Source organism: Myotis nattereri (assembly GCF_964212035.1).
Source record: "Myotis nattereri genome assembly, chromosome: 5".
NCBI lineage: Eukaryota > Metazoa > Chordata > Mammalia > Chiroptera > Vespertilionidae > Myotis > Myotis nattereri.
This window is the reverse complement of record NC_138080.1, coordinates 57706029-57724670: the sequence shown is the minus strand read 5'-3', so window position 1 is coordinate 57724670 and position 18642 is coordinate 57706029. Positions and strand designations below refer to the sequence as shown.

The 18642-nt window shown below is 39.9% G+C and overlaps 1 protein-coding gene across 1 annotated transcript in view; it reads right to left on the bottom strand.

The window, feature by feature from the left end:
• Window positions 1–13183: 13183 nt before the first annotated feature.
• The window catches only part of TTC29 (tetratricopeptide repeat domain 29), a 152320-nt gene continuing 146861 nt past the window's right edge, over window positions 13184–18642 (bottom strand). Inside the window, exons 12-13 of the mRNA XM_081090701.1 lie at window positions 14279–14348; window positions 13184–13985 (exon numbers count right to left, since the gene is read on the bottom strand). Of these exons, the coding sequence (XP_080946827.1) occupies window positions 14314–14348 (35 nt within the window). The 3' untranslated portion in view covers window positions 13184–13985; window positions 14279–14313. The remainder of the gene's footprint in view (window positions 13986–14278; window positions 14349–18642) is intronic.

Below are 18642 nucleotides of genomic sequence, written 5' to 3'. Positions count from 1 at the left end.
ACTTAAAAAATGACCAGTAGTTCCATAACACTTCCTGGAATCTGAATATAAATATTTATGTGACTAGGTGACTTGTTTCCCCCACCGGCGGGTAAACTGTATTGCAGGGGGCCGATCTGTTGAGCTTAACTTGCACTGAGCACAGACCTTGGCACATGGTGGGCCATAATAGTTGTTGATTGACTGACAGACTAAAGGACTTAAAAAATGACCAGTAGTTCTGGCAGAGGTGGCAGGCTCTTTTACTTGTTATCAGAAATATGTTTGCTAATGACATGGGGTGAAAAGGGAAGACTCAGATATAATGATGTGAGAACGTTATTTTGTATGATGCCATTGCCTTATCATTGTTATTATTATTATTTTCACTTATGCTAGCGGCATGCTAGTTTGCTTGAAACTGGCTATAGAGATGGGTCCGGGTAAGAAACAGCTCTGTGAGCGGCATCCCTGACATCTTTGAGTAACTGCTGTGGAGAAAATAGATTCTATTGTATGAGGTTCAGTATCTGACCTACACAAGAAATATCTCTTACAACTTACAAAGCTGTTTCTCCTTCTTGATAAACAGATAGTCTTCTTTGATTTAGATCAATGAGGGCTGCTACTTTTGTGATTTCACAAGTTGCCTTGGCTGATAGTGAGGGTTTAAGATTTGGGTTAAAATGTAAGAGATTTTTTCCCCAATATGTATCTCTTGGGAATATTTATCTCCCTGTCCTCCAGTCTTTTATAACTTGTTTTTGTTGTTGTTTGTTTTTGTTTTGGGTCTATTCACTGCATTATGTGCTTTCTGGTTTTAGTATGGCAGGCATCAGCTTTGGAATTGGATAGACCTGGCTTCAAATTCTGGACAAATTAGGACTGTGATATTCCTAGCTATGTGATCTTGGAAAACAAATCTGTGATTTACTATTGTCACTTGTAAAATGAGACTAACACTTTTTTATTCAATGCTTTAACCATTATCTGAGTTACTAGCATAGTGTTTAGCACATTTTAGATACTCACAAAATATTAGCTCTTCCCGCCCCCCCCCCCCCCCCCCCCACTGATGGTGTGTAACTTCAAATCCTCTTTGGGAGGAGATTAGTTGGAGCCATGATAACACAAGAGTTTGGTGTGTTAATGTTATATTTTCTACTAGAGGCCTGGTGCACGAAATTTGTGCACTCGGGCGGGGGGAGGGGGGGTCCCTCAGCCCAGCAAGTGCCCTCTCGCAGTCCAGGAGCCCTTGGGGAATGTCCGACTGATGGCTTAGAGGGAAGCGGGCCTACGCCGTCAGTAGGACATCCTTAGTGCTGCTGTAGAGGTGGGAGTGGCTCCCGCCACCGCTGCTGCGCTCCACCAGCAGTGTCCGGCTTGTGGCTGAGTGGTGCTTCCCTTGTGGGAGCGCACTGACCACCAGGGGGCAGCTCCTGCGTTGAGCATCTGCCCCCTGGTGGTCAGTGCATGTCATAGCGACTGGTCAATTTGCATATTAGCCTTTTATTATAAAGGATATTTTGAGAACTTGGGGAAATAATCTTGTTTCTCTCAATTACTTTATCTACAAAATTCAGAACATAATTAGCATGTTACCTCAGGGGCTTATTTGTTAATAATATTGATGCATAAATTATTTGAAGATGCCATGTATTTATTGTCTTAAGGATAATCCTGAAAAGCCTAGAAGAGATAACTTGATATGCTGAGAATGTCATTTCTAGTGACAATGATCATATTTTTGTATTAACCACATAAAAATGTGATGTTTTCCTAGTATTTTAGTTATAAGTTCTTCTTATATTTTTTGAGGAAATTGACAGTAAAGTCACCTAGGGGAATGTGAAATAGATGCTGCTTCAGCTTTAGGGGAATAATGCTAAGATGTTAGTAGTGGCTTTAGCATTACAATGCTAACAATGCTAACATTTAAATAGCAGCCCAGTAGAACTGGTTAGGTAGGCACACAGGCTGCTCGCTGGTACCAGAAGCAAGTCAAGTGTCAGGATCTATTCTAGGAGGTCAATAACCTGGGACTGAGAAACCAATTTCTGATGTTCCAGGTAGGGAGCAGCTCATCATGTAGAAAATAAAGGTCATTCAAAATATAACACTATACATGGGTGCATAGGAGTGAAATGAACAAAGAGTATTTTTCTCCACTTTCCTTTTTCTTTTGGGTTTTATGTGTGAATCTATGATTGCAAGTGTATTCTGGAAGTCATTGTAACTTAGGGAATTTTGCTGCTATATTTAAGATTTGATGAGATATGAGACCTGTTTTCCCCATATCTGATGATGCTCCCCACCACCATGATTCCTGGAATAACTATATTAATTAGTAAGTGGGACATTTAAATTATTAATTTAACAAACTTTCATTGAGTTTCAGGTATTTTGAAAGATGCTGAGAATAAAATACATATCTTATCCTTGAAAAGTTTACATACTTTGGGGGGAAAGACAGCTGAAGAAAGTGATGAGTAAATAATGAGAGCTGTGGATGTAAGTACAGAGTGTTGAAGAAGTTGGAACAATAAATTATATTTCATCAGAAGATGGTTTACACCGATCCACTTTCCCCTTCACCCCTGCAACACACACCCAGAACTGACACAGGCAGAATGAAGAATTTCTCTTCTTCAGAGCCTGCTTCCACTTATGTAAACTATACTTATTTGTTAAAGTCAAGTGGAGACCTGAGATAACTATAGTGGATGCTCAAGAAAAGATTCTGTTTGGCCATTGAACTTTGCACGCATTTGCCATTTCAATTAACATGCTTTTTCATACATTTGCTCTAGAATCTTAAGTTTATGCACAATTATTGCACACATTCTTTGTTCAATGAAAACAATACTCCATTCATTACCCTTTTATTGAGAAAAGATACTTTCTTTTTGGTTTCTAGGAAACAGGATATTAGAAGTAGAGGAGATTTTCCTTTTCTAATATTATAGAGATGGTATGGTTTTATTTTTAGAATCAACACATTTTTAAAAAATTTAGGCTGTAAACTGGGCAAAGTTTCTCTTTTAATCTTTTTTGTGGAACTAGATGATTGCATTTTCTGTGCTACTGCTTCAAAAATGATTCACGTTTATTATTTGCAGAACATGTCGGTGTAATATTTTGGGAAAGAAGCAACCAGTCCCTGCTTTAACAGTTGTGGATGTGAACAGTGTTCATTTTGCAAGATGAGAACCTCACAGTGTTAACAGAGTTAAGAAAATGATAGCATGTCAATAACCCTCAGTTACCTATTTCAAATCTATTTCTTATTCGTTTTAATACATAATAATCCAGCCACGGTATAATAATCTGGGACCCGCATTTCCCAGCAGCTGGGGAGCTGGCTTTGGCGGTCACCGTCTGCAGGACTTGGCTGGGAGCCAGGCCACAAGAAAAGGTGGTGTGGAAGTCGGGTGAGGAGCATTAGTTAAGCTTAAGCTTTTAATTAACTCACCCTTTCCTGTTGGTAGAGATGCGTAGAGACTCAAAACTTCAGTTATACTTCAAATGCTCAAAGTAGGCCGCATACTGACAGAAGCAATAAAACAGTTTACTAAACTTTACGTATGAAAATACAAAGGAAGTGCTAGGCTGTGAAGGGGTACTCAGCAGACCTAAGAGCCTGCAAGAATGTGTACAGGGATGGAGAGATCTGAGGCCCCTCAGGTTGCTGGGAGCTCCACTCCAGTCAGAGCAGCCATCCTGGCCGGTGCTGGGAACAGGCGGGGTTTGTTAAAGTGGGAAGGCATTTAAGCAGATGTGTTTCTATGTAGCTCACCTGGGTTCATCCAGACACATTCAATTTATTTACATCTGTGGACCACTGACTGTCCTTGCTGGATCCTTAGTTTGTGCACATTCTAAACCTCCTTTTATAGATCACAATTTTGAGTCATCACACATGAAAGTGGCCACTGTCTCTGAAGTCAACTTTAAAATTTTTAATAAGAAGAATGTTTATTGTTATCACATCATAAGAAGTCCTGAGAGAGGGTACTCTGAGGTGGTTAATCCACGTGAAAGCAAAATCTTATCCACTGAAGGGAAGGAAGGCAGTAACCTACTGCTTAGTGCAAGACCAAGCATGATCTACAGAGCAGAATGGGTCTCAGGCCCCTGGATAAGTCAGATCAGCAGTGGGGTAGGCAATAGAAGTGAGGAGTCACTGTTGGCAGCTAAATCAGCAGCTTGTGATGTCTGATTCCACTGGGAGGTTGGGGAGAGAGTGGAGGAGCATGGTGTGTGTAATAAAGATTGCTTGATCTTTATTTATTATCTAGGGTAGTGGTTCTCAACCTGTGGGTTGCGACCCTTTGGGGGTCGAACGACCCTTTCACAGGGGTCGCCTAAGACCATCGGAAAACACATATATAATTACATATTGTTTTGTGATTAATCACTATGCTTTAATTATGTTCAATTTGTAACAATGAAATTGGGGGTCACCACAACATGAGGAACTGTATTACGTCATTAGGAAGGTTGAGAACCACTGATCTAGGGGGATTTAGGAGACATTATGTAGGATATAAAAAATTAAAAAGTTGACTTCCCAGGTTTTATTTTTCAAACACAAATGATAGAATTTTCACTCAACTTTAGTAATTGGTTTTTGAAAGTACGTTCCCATCCGATATAATAAAAGTGTAATATGCTAAGTGTCTGACCTATTGGTCGACAGTTCGGTTGACCATTTGACCAGTTGCTATGATGTGCACTGAACACCAGGGGGCAGACACTCTGACAGGTAGGTTAGCTTGCTGCTGGGGTCTGGCCAGTCGGGGCTGGCAAGAGGGCTGGACATGCCCTGGAGCCCTCCCACAGCCCCTCCCCGGATGGCCAACCTCCTGTGGTCCCTCCCAGGCTGGCTGGCCCCCATCGGCCCCGATCTGGATTGGGCGAGACAGCCCCGATTGGCCCTGATTGCCAGCCAGGCTGAGGAACCACACCCATGCACGAATTCGTGCTCTGGGTCTCTATTATCTAATGATACACAACCTTCCTTTATCCTTCGTTCACGTCTTCTTTCTCTCCCTCCCCATACATCCTATTCCTCATATTAAATCCCCTTTTCTAAACTCTTTGCTCCTTAGCATAGGTTTTTTAAAAAATATATTTTGTTTATTTTTTACAGAGAGGGAGGGAGAGAGACAGAGAGTCAGAAACATCAATGAGAGAGAAACAACGATCAGCTGCCTCCCACACACCCCCCACTGGGGACGTGCCCGCAACCAAGGTACGTGCCCCTGATCGGAATCGAACCTGGGACCCCTCAGTCTGCAGGCCAACGCTCTATCCACTGAGCCAAACCGGTTAGGGCCTTAGCATAGGTTTTTTTTTAAAAAAATCTGAAACCTATTTTACATTACAGTGGTTATTTAAATTTAATCATATAGCTACATTTTAATAGCTAAATTTTTGTGTGTGAAATGTTAAATGAAAGTAATTCTTTTTGTTTTGAATACTAACATTTTGATTTTATAGTTGAGCTTATGGGCAAACTGAAAAGTTTCAAATCTACCCTGTGAGAGGACCCAAGGGAGAGTTAGCAGGCAATGACACAAGATTTTGAAGCACCATAGGTAAAGCTTTGGAGAAAGAATTCCATAGGATAATAAAATGTTATAGCCAAAAGGAGTTTAGAGATGACTTCCTGCAAACTTCTCCTATTATAGGAACAAAGAGATGAAGGTACTGATCTGAGGTCGCATAGCAAGACTGCAATATGGGTGGTACAAACTCCAGGTGGAAGAAACCTTTACTATGTGGCCTTCTGTCCGATGATGACCTTATAAGAAATTTGGATAACATAAATGATTGTGACTATTAAGGGCTCTATTTGCACATGCGGCAGACTTAGTTTCAGAGCAGTGTTTCATTTTGCTGAGACTGAGGTCTGAGCGACCATGGTGGGGAACTAGTCTCTTCTGTCTCAGTAGCACAACCAGGATGGGGCAGCTGTTGCGTGGCCTCTGTCTGATGCTCTCACTTCCCCATTGCCCCTCTTGCCTTATTGACTAGAAGACAATTCTTAATGGCTTTCCTCATCCTCCTGAGTAGAAACTTGGAGGGTGAAGTGAATCACAACGCAGAGGAGTCAGGTTGAGGTTGGGAAGGAGATGGATTGGAAGTGGGGCAGGTGAGGTTTGTGCATATCAGGGCCCCGGGGTCAAGGGGCAGGAAGGTCTGAAGGACGGCTAGGGGTGGGGAGACAGCTGCTAGACCTTGCCTAAATCTAAAAAGAACTAGCTGTTTCTGTTCCATTCTACACAATTTAAATTCATCCTTCAAGAAATAGCTGATTTGCTGCACATGTTACCTAATGATGTTTTATCTCTGGATAGCATAGCTTTTAGATTAGGGAAGCAAATATTCCTTCCTCTTATGATTAACTAGCTCGTACCTCATTCTGTATGTTCCTTTTTTAGTTTTTCCCACTTCCCTAGGGTAGGTAAAGGCCATTAGTCTATATAATTTATAGTAATATTTTGAAATAAATGACGGTTTTTGAGAAACCCTTTGTAAACTTGGGAAGATAAGTTCAAAAAACAGCTATTTGATACTTAAATGCTTGAGTCTTATCATTTATTAAAACTTAAAGTTAATGGGTGTTAATCATTAAAATTATACATGTTTACTGTAGGAAATATGGTAAATAGGAAATATTTTAAAATGAATATACATGAAGGATATTCATCTCAGTCATTTTAAGAATATACAACATGAAGGATAAACTATGACCCACTGCCTTACTACTCAAAGTCAACTAACATTTTGGAGTTGTTTGTTTTTTCTATCTTTTTATCTAGTTATTTTTTTCCAGGGTTGTGTTTGTAGGTTTGCAGTTTGCGTTTTTACTTAGGTCAGGAATCCTGGCTTCAGGCAGTATTCTTTATTATGGTAACATCATATCTCACTGTAAACTTATAGTTTCCCTATTTGTTTTCCTTTTTCTGGGTACATAGATTAAACACAATATTTGGTATGTAAATGATGTTATAGTGTACTTCTTCATGCATATGACTTCTGGGCTTAAATTCTTTTCTTAGCATAGATTGCCATCATGCATTTATAGGATCTTGATATATGTTGTCAGATTCATTTCCAAAAACTTAACAGTTTACAGTCAGTTTACAGGACTGAGGTTCTGTAAGCCAAGCATCACTTTCCCCCTCTTCCAGTAAGAGTACCTGCCTTTTTTAGTTTACTTCATTTGGTGGTATGCTTGGGCTGCAAGGGCCCAATCAGATTTCTTCCCTTGAGTTTTCATATACAGAGGCCCAATCAGACTTCTTCCCTTTCATATACAGAGTTGAGACATTCTGTCCTTTGGAGATTCTAAGCTGTATTGCTATAACTTGGAGCTGTCGGCTGCCAGGATTCCTGACTTATGAAAAAAACTCTGCAACTGGGGAGAAGGAGGGCAATACAAAGAGAAGCTGAGATGAGACACTGTGGGTTGAGATGGAGGGTGTGAGAGGGGGAGAGAAAGAGGGTCAGAGAATAAGAGGAGTGAAGAGAGCAGAGGAGGGAATGGGAGATAAGTCGAAGAATAGAGGAGAGAAGGAGAGAGTTGAGTTCCTCATTTCAGTGATTCCTGAGGCCAATGGTGTCCATAAGTCCTTTTATATGATTCAGTGAGTTTGAATGGGTTTTCTGTGGCTTTTTTCCCCCCTGAAAGAATCCTAATATACAGTCCCACTTATTCTATAGTTTCAGTTTAAATTAAAAATCTATAGTATGAATTTCTTATTCTAACTTATACTGACACCAAGTGTTAGTCATAATTAGCATCAGTATTAATTACTATGCACATCCATGCTTAAACTAAAAATGCTAAACTGGTTAGCATTTGAATCAAGCTTAGTGACAACAGAAGTAAATACATTTTAAATGGACAAATGAGGTGTTAAATTAGTATTAAAAGTTTATGGGATATTTATTCTTCACCTCAAATTTAATAATAGGATCATAACTTTTCCCTCTTCATCCCTCTCTAAGCTGCCTATTTTTAGGTAGAAAAATTCCAGGAAAAGATAGATTTTTTCATTATCATTTAATTTTTGATTTGTTCTTAAAAGATAAAATCTTATATTTATTTCCTTTAAGAGTATTCAAAATATTTCTTAGCTTTTTGTAATGCTTGGATTGTATCTGGGACCATATTTGAGTGTACCTTCCATCCATTCCAGGTGTCTTGAGAGGTTCCCAAAGTGAGCTGGTTGACATATGCTATTGATTTGAACAATTTCTAAGTCTTTCCCCATAAAGAAGATGTGTGCAGGTCTCTGGGGAAAAAGGAGGCAGGGAATTGGTTAAAATTGTTGGATTCTCAAAGCACTTTATAGTGCTAATTTGTATAGCTAATCCAGAGGGAACTGCAAAAAGTAGCATTTCCCAAACATTTTTTAACCATGGGGCACCTTTTTCACTTAACAGTTCATCTGCCATGTGTTTGATCCTGGAAATACAGCAGTAAACAAGATGAGAAGCTCTTTGCTTTCTAAGAATTTGTAGAACTTAGAAGCCATCTGCCCTGCCGGAAGCTGAGAACAAATGAGCACCCACATATCATCTGCCAAAGTATGTAAAAGCTATACAGAAACCTAACAAATTATCCAAATGTATGTGCCCCATGATCTTGCATTTTTTGATATATTTGCTAAATGACCCGGAAGGCTAGCCTTTCAGTTAGAATGTTTGGATTCCTTGGCACCTTGTTCTCTGATGGCAAAGAAAGAGCGGATTCCTGGCTTTCTGCACAGGTATGGGAAATCTTTGTCCCTCCTCTCAATTTTGCTGTCAACCTAAAAGTGCTAAAAAAGAAAAGAGAAGGTCTTAATAATGGAATTAAACTTAAAAAATAAAACTAGAAGAATACACAAGAATCTATTAAAAATGGGTCAGGGTAATAAGGAAAGCAGAGATCTGAGTGAAAGCTAGACTTCAAAATGTGTTCTGTAGTAGATTTTTAAAACTGTGTGTCACAAAATGCATTACCACAACAAAATAATTAAAAATAGAAATACGTAGTCTGAGCATCTTTTTGTAAACACATAAAATATAGCATCCCTTTGTGATTTTTGTTCTGTTCATTTACTTATTTGTGATTTTGTTCTTTAATTATTTGTATTTTGTGTTTTCTACAATATGTGTATTATGTAATTTTGAGTAGTTTTAAAAAGTTATCATTCCACTTTCCCAAATTAATGGAGAATTATTTAGGTAGTATCTAAGTACTAGCATAAGCACTTTGAGCAACTTCAGGAATGCTTTTAAATCCCTGCACCCTAAAGTACATTTTCTGTACATGTTTGACTCAAGAATACCATCAATGAAAAGTACTCAGTATTTACTTTAAAAGAACAAACTACTTAACTTATCTCAAAACTACCAAATGCATTTTAAAAATTTGATATCAATCAATTTACTTTCTTTCCCTGAAACCAATTTTAAGAGTTTATCTATAGTTAATGAGTAAGAGTTACATGATATGTCCATTCACATAGGTTTTTGTGAAACAGAAATATTTCATTTTCATGGACTTTGCTAAAATGTTTTTCACTGATAGCCCCCTCTTTACCGCGTAAGCTCATTTGGATTCTCTTCCAATATGTTTGATTTTTAGTTCTGCACTAAAGATGAAAAGTGCAAAACTATTTTATTAAAAATATTGATTTTAAATTTAAACTGTTGATTTATCTTGTTTATTTACTCACTTGTTAAGACTTGAATGTTGGCTACATGGATGTGGCTTTTTATCCTGTCTGCTGTAAGCTACAATATCCTCACTGCTTGTTGCTTCAATAATGACGGTTTACTTTGAAAGCTAGAATAAACCTACAGCATCTTGACAATTAGCAAAAGTGAATAATTGCACTGGGAATCTCAATCCTGAATGAATTATGTCTAAAGAAACTGTAGTTTTCTACAATGTGTAAATTGGACAAAAAGAAGAAATTTCTCGTAGCTTCATCCCTCATTTCCCTCTTTCCTTTTTTAAAAAAAACTTAGACTGAACACATTAGGGCCCATCGGGGCCAGCAGCGCCTCCACTGGCGCCCGCTGCCAGCACTGCATCACCAATGCCCACCATGTTCCACACCACCCCCTGGTGGTTAGTGCACATCTAACTCCTGGTCAGTTGAACTCCCACCCATGGGGACAATTTGCATATTAGCCTTTTATTATATAGGATGTTATATGTATGTGTGGCGGGAGGGAGGAGAGATAAATATCAGTTAGTGATAACGATATAATACATTCCTATAAAAATATTGGGGTAATGTAACTTTGGAAAGAAGGCCTTAAAGATTTTCACCTAATGGAAGTCATGTTCATTTCTTTTTCTGAAAACTCTCTATATTTTATCTTTAAATGAGGCTCTTGAAAGTTAACCAAATATGTCTTATACATTTTGATATGTACCATCATCCCTGTGTAGATATGCTATGGCAAGTCTGTGGGAGGAAAGGAAGGCCCCTAGAAGGGAAAAGGTGGGGAGAGGGAAGAAAGACAAAGGACCCTTTAAAAGTTACATCAATTCATAGCTTCCAGGACACTTTCGGTGTTACCTACAATGTAGAGGCTCAAATATATTTGTTTATTATAAACTGGGCTGCATTTTTAAATTACTTTTAGGTAACACAAATGGCAGAAAAACAGAAATGACAAAATATCGTAGCAATTTTAAAAGGAGGAACTAAAAGTGAAAGTAATTATAGTATAGTAGAGGCCCGATGCATGAAATTCATGCAAAAGTAGGCCTTCCTTCCCCCGGCTGCCAGTACTGGCTTCCCTCTGGCATCCGGGACCCATGCTTTCCTCCAGCGCCTGGGACCTGGGCTTCCTTCGCAGCCCCGACTTTCATCCCGAAGGTCGTCCAGAAGGACGTCTGGTCTCATTAGCATATTACACTTTTATTATTATAGATTATAGAATGTTGTATTTTAGGCACTGCCATATACATTTAAAAGGAATTAGAGATCATTGTACATAGTTATATGTTCTCAGTGAATGGTCCTTGCTGCATTATTTATGTAAGGACCCTTTGTAGAGAAGTACTAGCATTTGATACAATTGTGATTTGCACCTGTCATCATAAAATCTTGATTTTGTTTTCAGATTCACAAATAAAAATGACTCAAATTGAAATTTAAAGAAAAACCTTTTGATTAAATCTATTAGAAGGGATAGCAGTGTGTCTGTTCAGCATTTAATGGTGAAGTCTGGCTTCTGTTGACCTTTCCAACAGGTTTATGTTTGATATATCTAATTTCCTGAAGTGTTTACAAAGATATGGGCATTTAAAAAAACAACAACTAGTGGCCCGGTGCATAAATTCATGCACACTGAAAGGAAATTAATTAGAAGAAATATTTAGATATTGCTATTCGCCCTTTCTCTATAATAGAAATGTCAACCAAATTCACAAATGACAATGACAGATCAAAACACACATGTGCTATTGGTGCCAGTGAGAGCTTTATATGTAGTGCGCATGTGCAAGTCAACTTAGCCTTTCATATACACAGAATAAACTTGCTTAATTACTCCTGCTTTCTGATTTAGCTAAACTTTTTCCAGCCCAGTGAAGCACCCCAACTTCTCTTTCAGGTAATTGTCAGCAACGCAGCAGTAAATATCTACATGAAGCAGATTATTATTGTAGATCATGCAGGGAGAACAAAGGATAAAATATTTAACTGCAGCAGTGTTTGACTGTATTCTGCATAGTGAGAAAACCTGAAGTCATTTTCAAGGTCCACCATTTCTTACTTCTTTTCAGTCGGGTCAAGTTTCTAAGCTTTCTAAATCTCCGTTTTCCAGCTAATGAAAAAAAATAGGATTCCACCGAGTCTCCTATCTACCTACTCCAGAACTTCTGTGAGGATAAAATGAGATGAGGCACGGGAAAATGCTTCACAGACATTTGGTTAAAGTGTAAAATGTTTCCACCTGGCTATAAAGCAAGTTGTGTTCCTGGGCTGAAGAAACTGCAAGGAGACTAGTTGCTAGGAAGAGGAAGCTGGATGTTGCTATGTGACGTCATTACCCAGTGCCCACAGCCACTGTTTCCGGACTGGGCTGGGCTGTGGGCCACATTTTGCGCCATGGGGTCATGGCAGCATTGGCTGTGACTTGGTGGGCTGCTGCTCCGGGTGGTGGTAGGGCCTGTGTCCACCTGGGGGAAGCTGAGTGTTGCTTTGTGGGCATCAGGTCCACGGTGCCATTTTTCTGTAAATGGCCAGTGCATGTCACCGCAACTCCTGCATTGAGTGTCTGTCCCCTGGTGGTCAGTGCGCATCATAGCTATCAGTCAGATGGACACTTAGCATGTTAGCCTTTCACATATATAGATATTCTCACAAAACTTTCCAAACATTTTTAAAGGATCTTTAAAATTAATTTTGCTTACATTACAGCAAAAGGCTGTTATTACAGAAAGGCTTCAGAGGAAAAAAAAATTGTTATTTGAACTTAGAACTTCAAGGATACACTTATTCATATAAAAGGAAAAAAAGTTTTCTGATGGTTAGTTTTACTTTTTAAATAGAGTGAGATTGAGATGGGGTGTTTGTAATGAAAATGGTTAAGGAAACACATTACACCATGGTAAGATTCAGAGTTCCCAGCTGGTGCTGGGAGGGTGCCAGGCCTGAGGAGGGCATGGAAGTGCTGTGCCCCTCCCCCACACCTTGCCCTATCCATCTCTTCTATTGGTGGTTCAGTTATATCATTTATTATATCCTTTATTAGAGGCCTGATGCACGAAATTCATGCAAGGGCCTTGGCCCCGGCCCCTGCCGCCACTGCTGCAGCTGGGGGCCTCTTCTGCCTCTGCCTTGGCCCCCGCCTACTGCAGCTTTGTCTGGAAGGAAGGACATCTAGAAGGACATCTGGTCTAATTAGCATATTATGCTTTTTTTTCTATAGATAATAAACTGGCAGGTGTTTCCCTGTGTTCTGTGAGCTGTGATAGCAATTTATTGAACCTGAGGAGTGGGTCATGGAATTCCTGATTTGTAGCCAACATAATCAGAAATATAAGGAATAACTTAGAACTTGCGATTGGTTTCTCAAGTAGGGACAGTCTAGTACAGCCGCGGGCAAACTACGGCCCGCGGGGCGGATCCGGCCCATTTGAAATGAATAAAACTATTGAAAAAAAAGACCGTACCCTTTTATGTAATGATGTTTACTTTGAATTTATATTAGTTCACACAAACACTCCATCCATGCTTTTGTTCCGGCCCTCCGGTCCAAGAACCCATTGTGGCCCTTGAGTCAAAAAGTTTGCCCACCCCTGGGTTATGCTAATATGCATGCATACAAGTCCCTTTGGTTGCTCTCTAACCCCCCGCTCCTACTATTCCTGTTCATCAAATTATGTTGATCATTATATCCCACATATGAGTGAGATCATGTGCTATTTATCTTTCCCCGACTGACTTATTTTGCTTAGCATAATGAATCCAGTTTCATCCATGCTGTTGCAAATGGTAAAAGTTCCTTTTTACCACAGTGTAATATTCCATTGTGTAGATGTACCACAGTTTTTTAATCCACTCATCTGTTGATGGGTACTTAGGCTGTTTCCAAATCTTAGCTATTATAAATTGTGCTGCTATGAACATAGGGGTGCATATATCTTTTCTGATTGGTGTTTCTGGTTTCTTGGGATATAGTCCTAGAAGTGGGATTACTGGGAGTCAAATTTTTAACTTTTTGAGGAAACTCCATGGATTGTTAATATTCAAGCATTTTGGATATAATTTATTTTCATGGACTTAGATGTTTTAGACAAAATTTGTACATTGCAATACAAAATCCAATGAAAACATAGGCATAGTTTATTATAACTCTGTGTTATTTGTAACATTCTACTGTATAGAGAATTGAAGACTCCGGTGACATGATAAATTTCTTCTTGCTTTGTTGCTGAGTCAAAAGCTGGTTTAAGTCTCATTTTTTTATTAGCTGGAAATCTAAAATAAAATAAATTATAAAATTAAATTTTATTTTGGGCTAGAAAGTAAATACACTTGCTTGGAAAGATATTATTGTTTTCTGTAATTTTCAGACATAGCTTAAAAGATGAAAAATACTTAACCTTGTGTGATATTTAACAGTAAATACGATTTTTTAAAAAGCAATGTTTCAGAATTAGCTTATCAAGTGCTAGTTGAAATTATTCTTCATGTGTTTGAAGAATTAGATTATACTTAGCATCTTTACAATGTGGGCTCTTAATAGAAACTATTCACTTGATTTATCATACCCACTGAGTTGTTCTTCCAAATGCTCTGAGGTGTGCTATATCTTTTCCATTGTGGATCTTCTAGGGTCTCCTAAAGAAAAAGAAATTATACAATTAATGGTTTATCACAAATACAACTCAGTTATTTTGAACTTGAACCTGGGAATCCCTTTTCAGGGATATCTACCCTAAGCACTTGTATGATAAAGGTATGTTTCCCCTCTGTCACCAGGGCAGATAATATTGGCCAAAGATATTACCACAACAATATCTCCCCTCCCCTCATATTTTCCTCCACAGTTGACCTTGCCACTCGCCCATCAAGAGGTGGAAATTAATTCCCCTCTCCTTGAATTTGGGCTAGGCTTAGGACTCTGTCATCCACAGAACGTGGAAGAAGTAACGGCCTGGCTTCTGAGGCTAACTCCAAATGGCTATGCAGCTTCCACTCAGTGCTCTTAGGATGCTTGCTTTGACGGAAGCCAGTCATCATATAACAAGTCCTATCGCCCTGAGACTGTCATCCTGGAGACCATGAATAGGTGCTCTAGTTCAGTGGTTCTCAACCTGTGGGTCGCGACCCCTTTGGGGGTCGAACGACCCTTTCACAGGGGTCACCTAAGACCATTGGAAAACACATATATAATTACATATTGTTTTTGTGATTAATCACTATGCTTTAATTATGTTCAATTTGTAACAATGAAATTGGGGGTCACCACAACATGAGGAACTGTTATTAAAGGGTCGCGGCATTAGGAAGGTTGCTCTAGTTGATAGTCCCCGCTGAGCCCAGCCTTCCAGCCATCCCACCAAGGCTACAGGCTGTGAGTGAAGCTGTCTCAGACTTTTCAAACCAGCCCATCTGTCAGCTGTGCATCACCGTTGGGTGACCTCAAATGATAGCCAAGCCATGCTTGAATTTCTAACCCAAAGAATTCTTGTGACATAGAAAATGCAACTACAACAGCCACATGTTGGGGATATGATGACTTGTTAAAGAAACACTCAGAAGGAAAAATAATTTCGAGCAATATAAAGTATGCAAATAATGCAATGAGATATGGGAAGTTTATAGATACAGATAAACATGTTAATTTGATACTTAACTTCCATAGCTGCCCTTCTGTTTTTGAGTTGAAGCCACTGGAACGAATCTAATGAAATGCGTTTTCTCCTTGCTTATGACAAGCCTCAGTTTCCAGGTCCCCTTCATTTCTTGTATTCTGCTTCCCCTCAGGCTCTGTACGTTTCCTCTTTTGTCCCCATCTCACACCCACCACAGCTCCTGACACAGCCCACTGTGCTCTCACCCTTCCTTCCTTGCTCTGACAGAAACGTGGCTGTCCTCTGCAGACACGGCCAGGCCAGGAGCCCTTTTTGCTTTTCTTTTCCTCAGTCTTCTTACCATTGGACCTGGGTATAGGTAGGCGTCCTTCTCACATCCCGTTCTCCTTCAGGACCTTTGGCCTCCCTCTTTTCCCGAAGTTCACACGATCAATTTATACAATCAAGTATTATGATCTAACTACAATTAATTTTTGTATTGGCTCACTGTTACTTTTCGTAATTTAGCAATTTCAATGTACATGTAGAAGATGCTTCCACCCAGAGCAGTGGTTCTCAACCTTCTGGCCCTTTCAATACAGTTCCTCATGTTGTGACCCAACCATAAAATTATTCTCGTGGCTACTTCATAGCTGTAATGTTGCTACTGTTATGAATCGTAATGTAAATATCTGATATGCAGGATGGTCTTAGGCGACCCCTGTGAAAGGGTCGTTCGACCGCCACAGGGGTTGCGACCCACAGGTTGAGAACCGCTGACCTAGAGTCTTAATTCCTTGAGCTCCATCCTTTTAAATCTGGACCTTCATCCACCCACAGTCATTAATTCCCATGGCCATAACTTGGACTTAGTCATTACCAGAGACTGCAAGTCCCCTTCAAACTCAAGTTTTCTGTGTTTAACTACTTGACTAACAGCTTTTATCTTTTTAGATCACTCCTTCTAGGACACCAACCCCAGGAATTCTTCAAACTGGGACCTGCAAGCCTACCACCTTTCCACTGTTCATCCTCACGTTAGTGAATTCTATTCCTTCTTCATACAATTTAAAGTCCAGGGTCGTTCACTCCCTTGCATGTCGCCTGACTTCCTTACCCTTCTCCCACTTTGTCATGGGAACTTCGCAAAACTGTAAACTCAACTCTGCCCATTCTTCTCATGCACAGTATAGCTCAAGTGGCCTCACTTTAAACATTCCTAGTCCATTCATTCTTCTACATTCCTAGATGTCTATTTAACTGTTTTTTTTTTCTGTTTTCTCAAAACTCCAACCCTCCACAGGCATCATCATTTTCAGCTGATGATTCATTTCCTAGTTTCAAGAGGGAATAAAAAACAGTAGGAAAAAACAACTTCCTCAAGTTCCGTGTCAAGAGTAACTCACCCATGCTCTCTCCTTCCTGTGCTCCCTTCGAAGGCCACCCCTCTACTTCTTCATTAGATCTCACCCTCCCCCGCCCACCACACAAGACATGACTCCAGTAACTCCTTCTGCCTCCAGCATCAGGTTTTCCTCTCTCCTAGATCTTCACCAGCACATCAATATTTAGTTGAAGTGACAAGCTTCAGTTCTCACCAATGAATGTGGACAGTGAGACATTATGCTCCTGGGTCTGAGTGTTAGATGTTGGGCATTCATTTTCCCTAAAACCTTCCCTTTCCCTCAGTCTTACACATGGAACTATTACCTTAGGATTCATTTTCTACCATGTAGGCGATGACGATACCCTAACTTAGTGGTTCACCACTGCAGGTGATTTTGCCCCACTGGGGAATTTGAAAATTGTCTGGAGACATTTTTGTTGTCACAACAGGTAGGTGGACTTGTTACTGGCATTTAGTGGGAAGAGGTTTGGGATGCTGCTAAACATTCAACAGTGCCTATCACAGCCATTTCATCTCCCTTCCGCAATAAAAAAATTCATCCAGATCAAAATGTCAACAGGGCAAGATTGAGAAACCCTGTTCTAGAGGGTGGTGAGGCAGGCAGATGGAAGGTCATGGCCCCCTGAATGTCAGTGGGGCTACCACATTAATATAAATGGCCCACTTAAGGATTAGGAAATTTATATATATATTAAAACTGCTGTACTTTTGGGGCTCTTGAAACAGGAGCTTAGCTGTTACCTTAACTAGTAGGTGCTAGAAGCCAATTCCAGCATGTCAGCAAGGGCTGAATCATCTGGAGTGGCTGAAGGGCATTTCCCCAAACCTGAAAAGGGATGATTGCTTGCTGCCAGACAGCTCAGGGCATCTTAATCTACATGTTGTTGCCTCCTACTGGCCAAACACCTGAACAGCCATAGGCGATTTTGCCAAATCTGACAATGGCCTCTGTATAGGAAACTCTGACCCTTTGAAATGTATATCTCTGCCTCACCTCAGGACAATTTGTGCTAATAAAAAGCATGGAGTCCTGAGACGAGGAGATCTTAGTTTCTTTAGCTAGGCTCCTCTGACCCCCAAGTGCCTTTGAAAATTATGCTTCATCTCTAGACTCTTTATTAAGTTACACACAGCCCCTTCTCCAGATTGCTGAACCCTTCTTAATGCCGGAACAAGAACCCTGGCAAGTATACCCTATCATTGTTTTAGGTGAAGAAGCACCTTGGGGTTCTCAGTTTAATATTTTTCACTGCATCACAACATATAGAAGCATAGTAACATCCCGGTGCCTCTTTTAGATCTAATGTCTAAAACTCAGCATTCTTGGTATGGCAGATGTAACAATATCTCTTAAGCTGGAGAAATCCTTCCTGGATTTCCTAAGTTTGAAATTGTGCCTGGGTAGCCTCAAGTAATTGTTTAGCATTCATTCCCCAGATGTTGAGGAGTGGTGATTTTTATTGAGGAATATTTTCCAAGTAAATTATCTGAGAAAAATAGCTCTATCTGTAGCGATTCTTTTCAATGTAGGCCACATTTGCTAGTTTAAATAGAAGACATTAATGTTCTCTCTGTGCTAGGAAACATTAGCGATGATTAATTACATAGGGGAGCACTTTACCTCATCATTCAAGTGTTCTGATGCTTTTATTTGCAACAAGGAGAGCACCACAGGGGTGCTCACTCTTGTTTCCGTCTTGGTAGACGCTCTCATTTAGATTCCTCACCTAGGTTTTCTGCTGTGAGTCTGCCTGACAATGTGATTTGAGATGTTTGATCTGTAGGTCTTCAAGGAAGCTGGAAGATTAGGACCAATTCACCCCAGCAAGGGAGACCAAACCAAGACAAAGTTGAGAGTGCGATAATTGCTTATACTGTCGCCCATTTCAGTAGAAACAAGCACTAATTTGTTGCTAATATGAGGAATCTT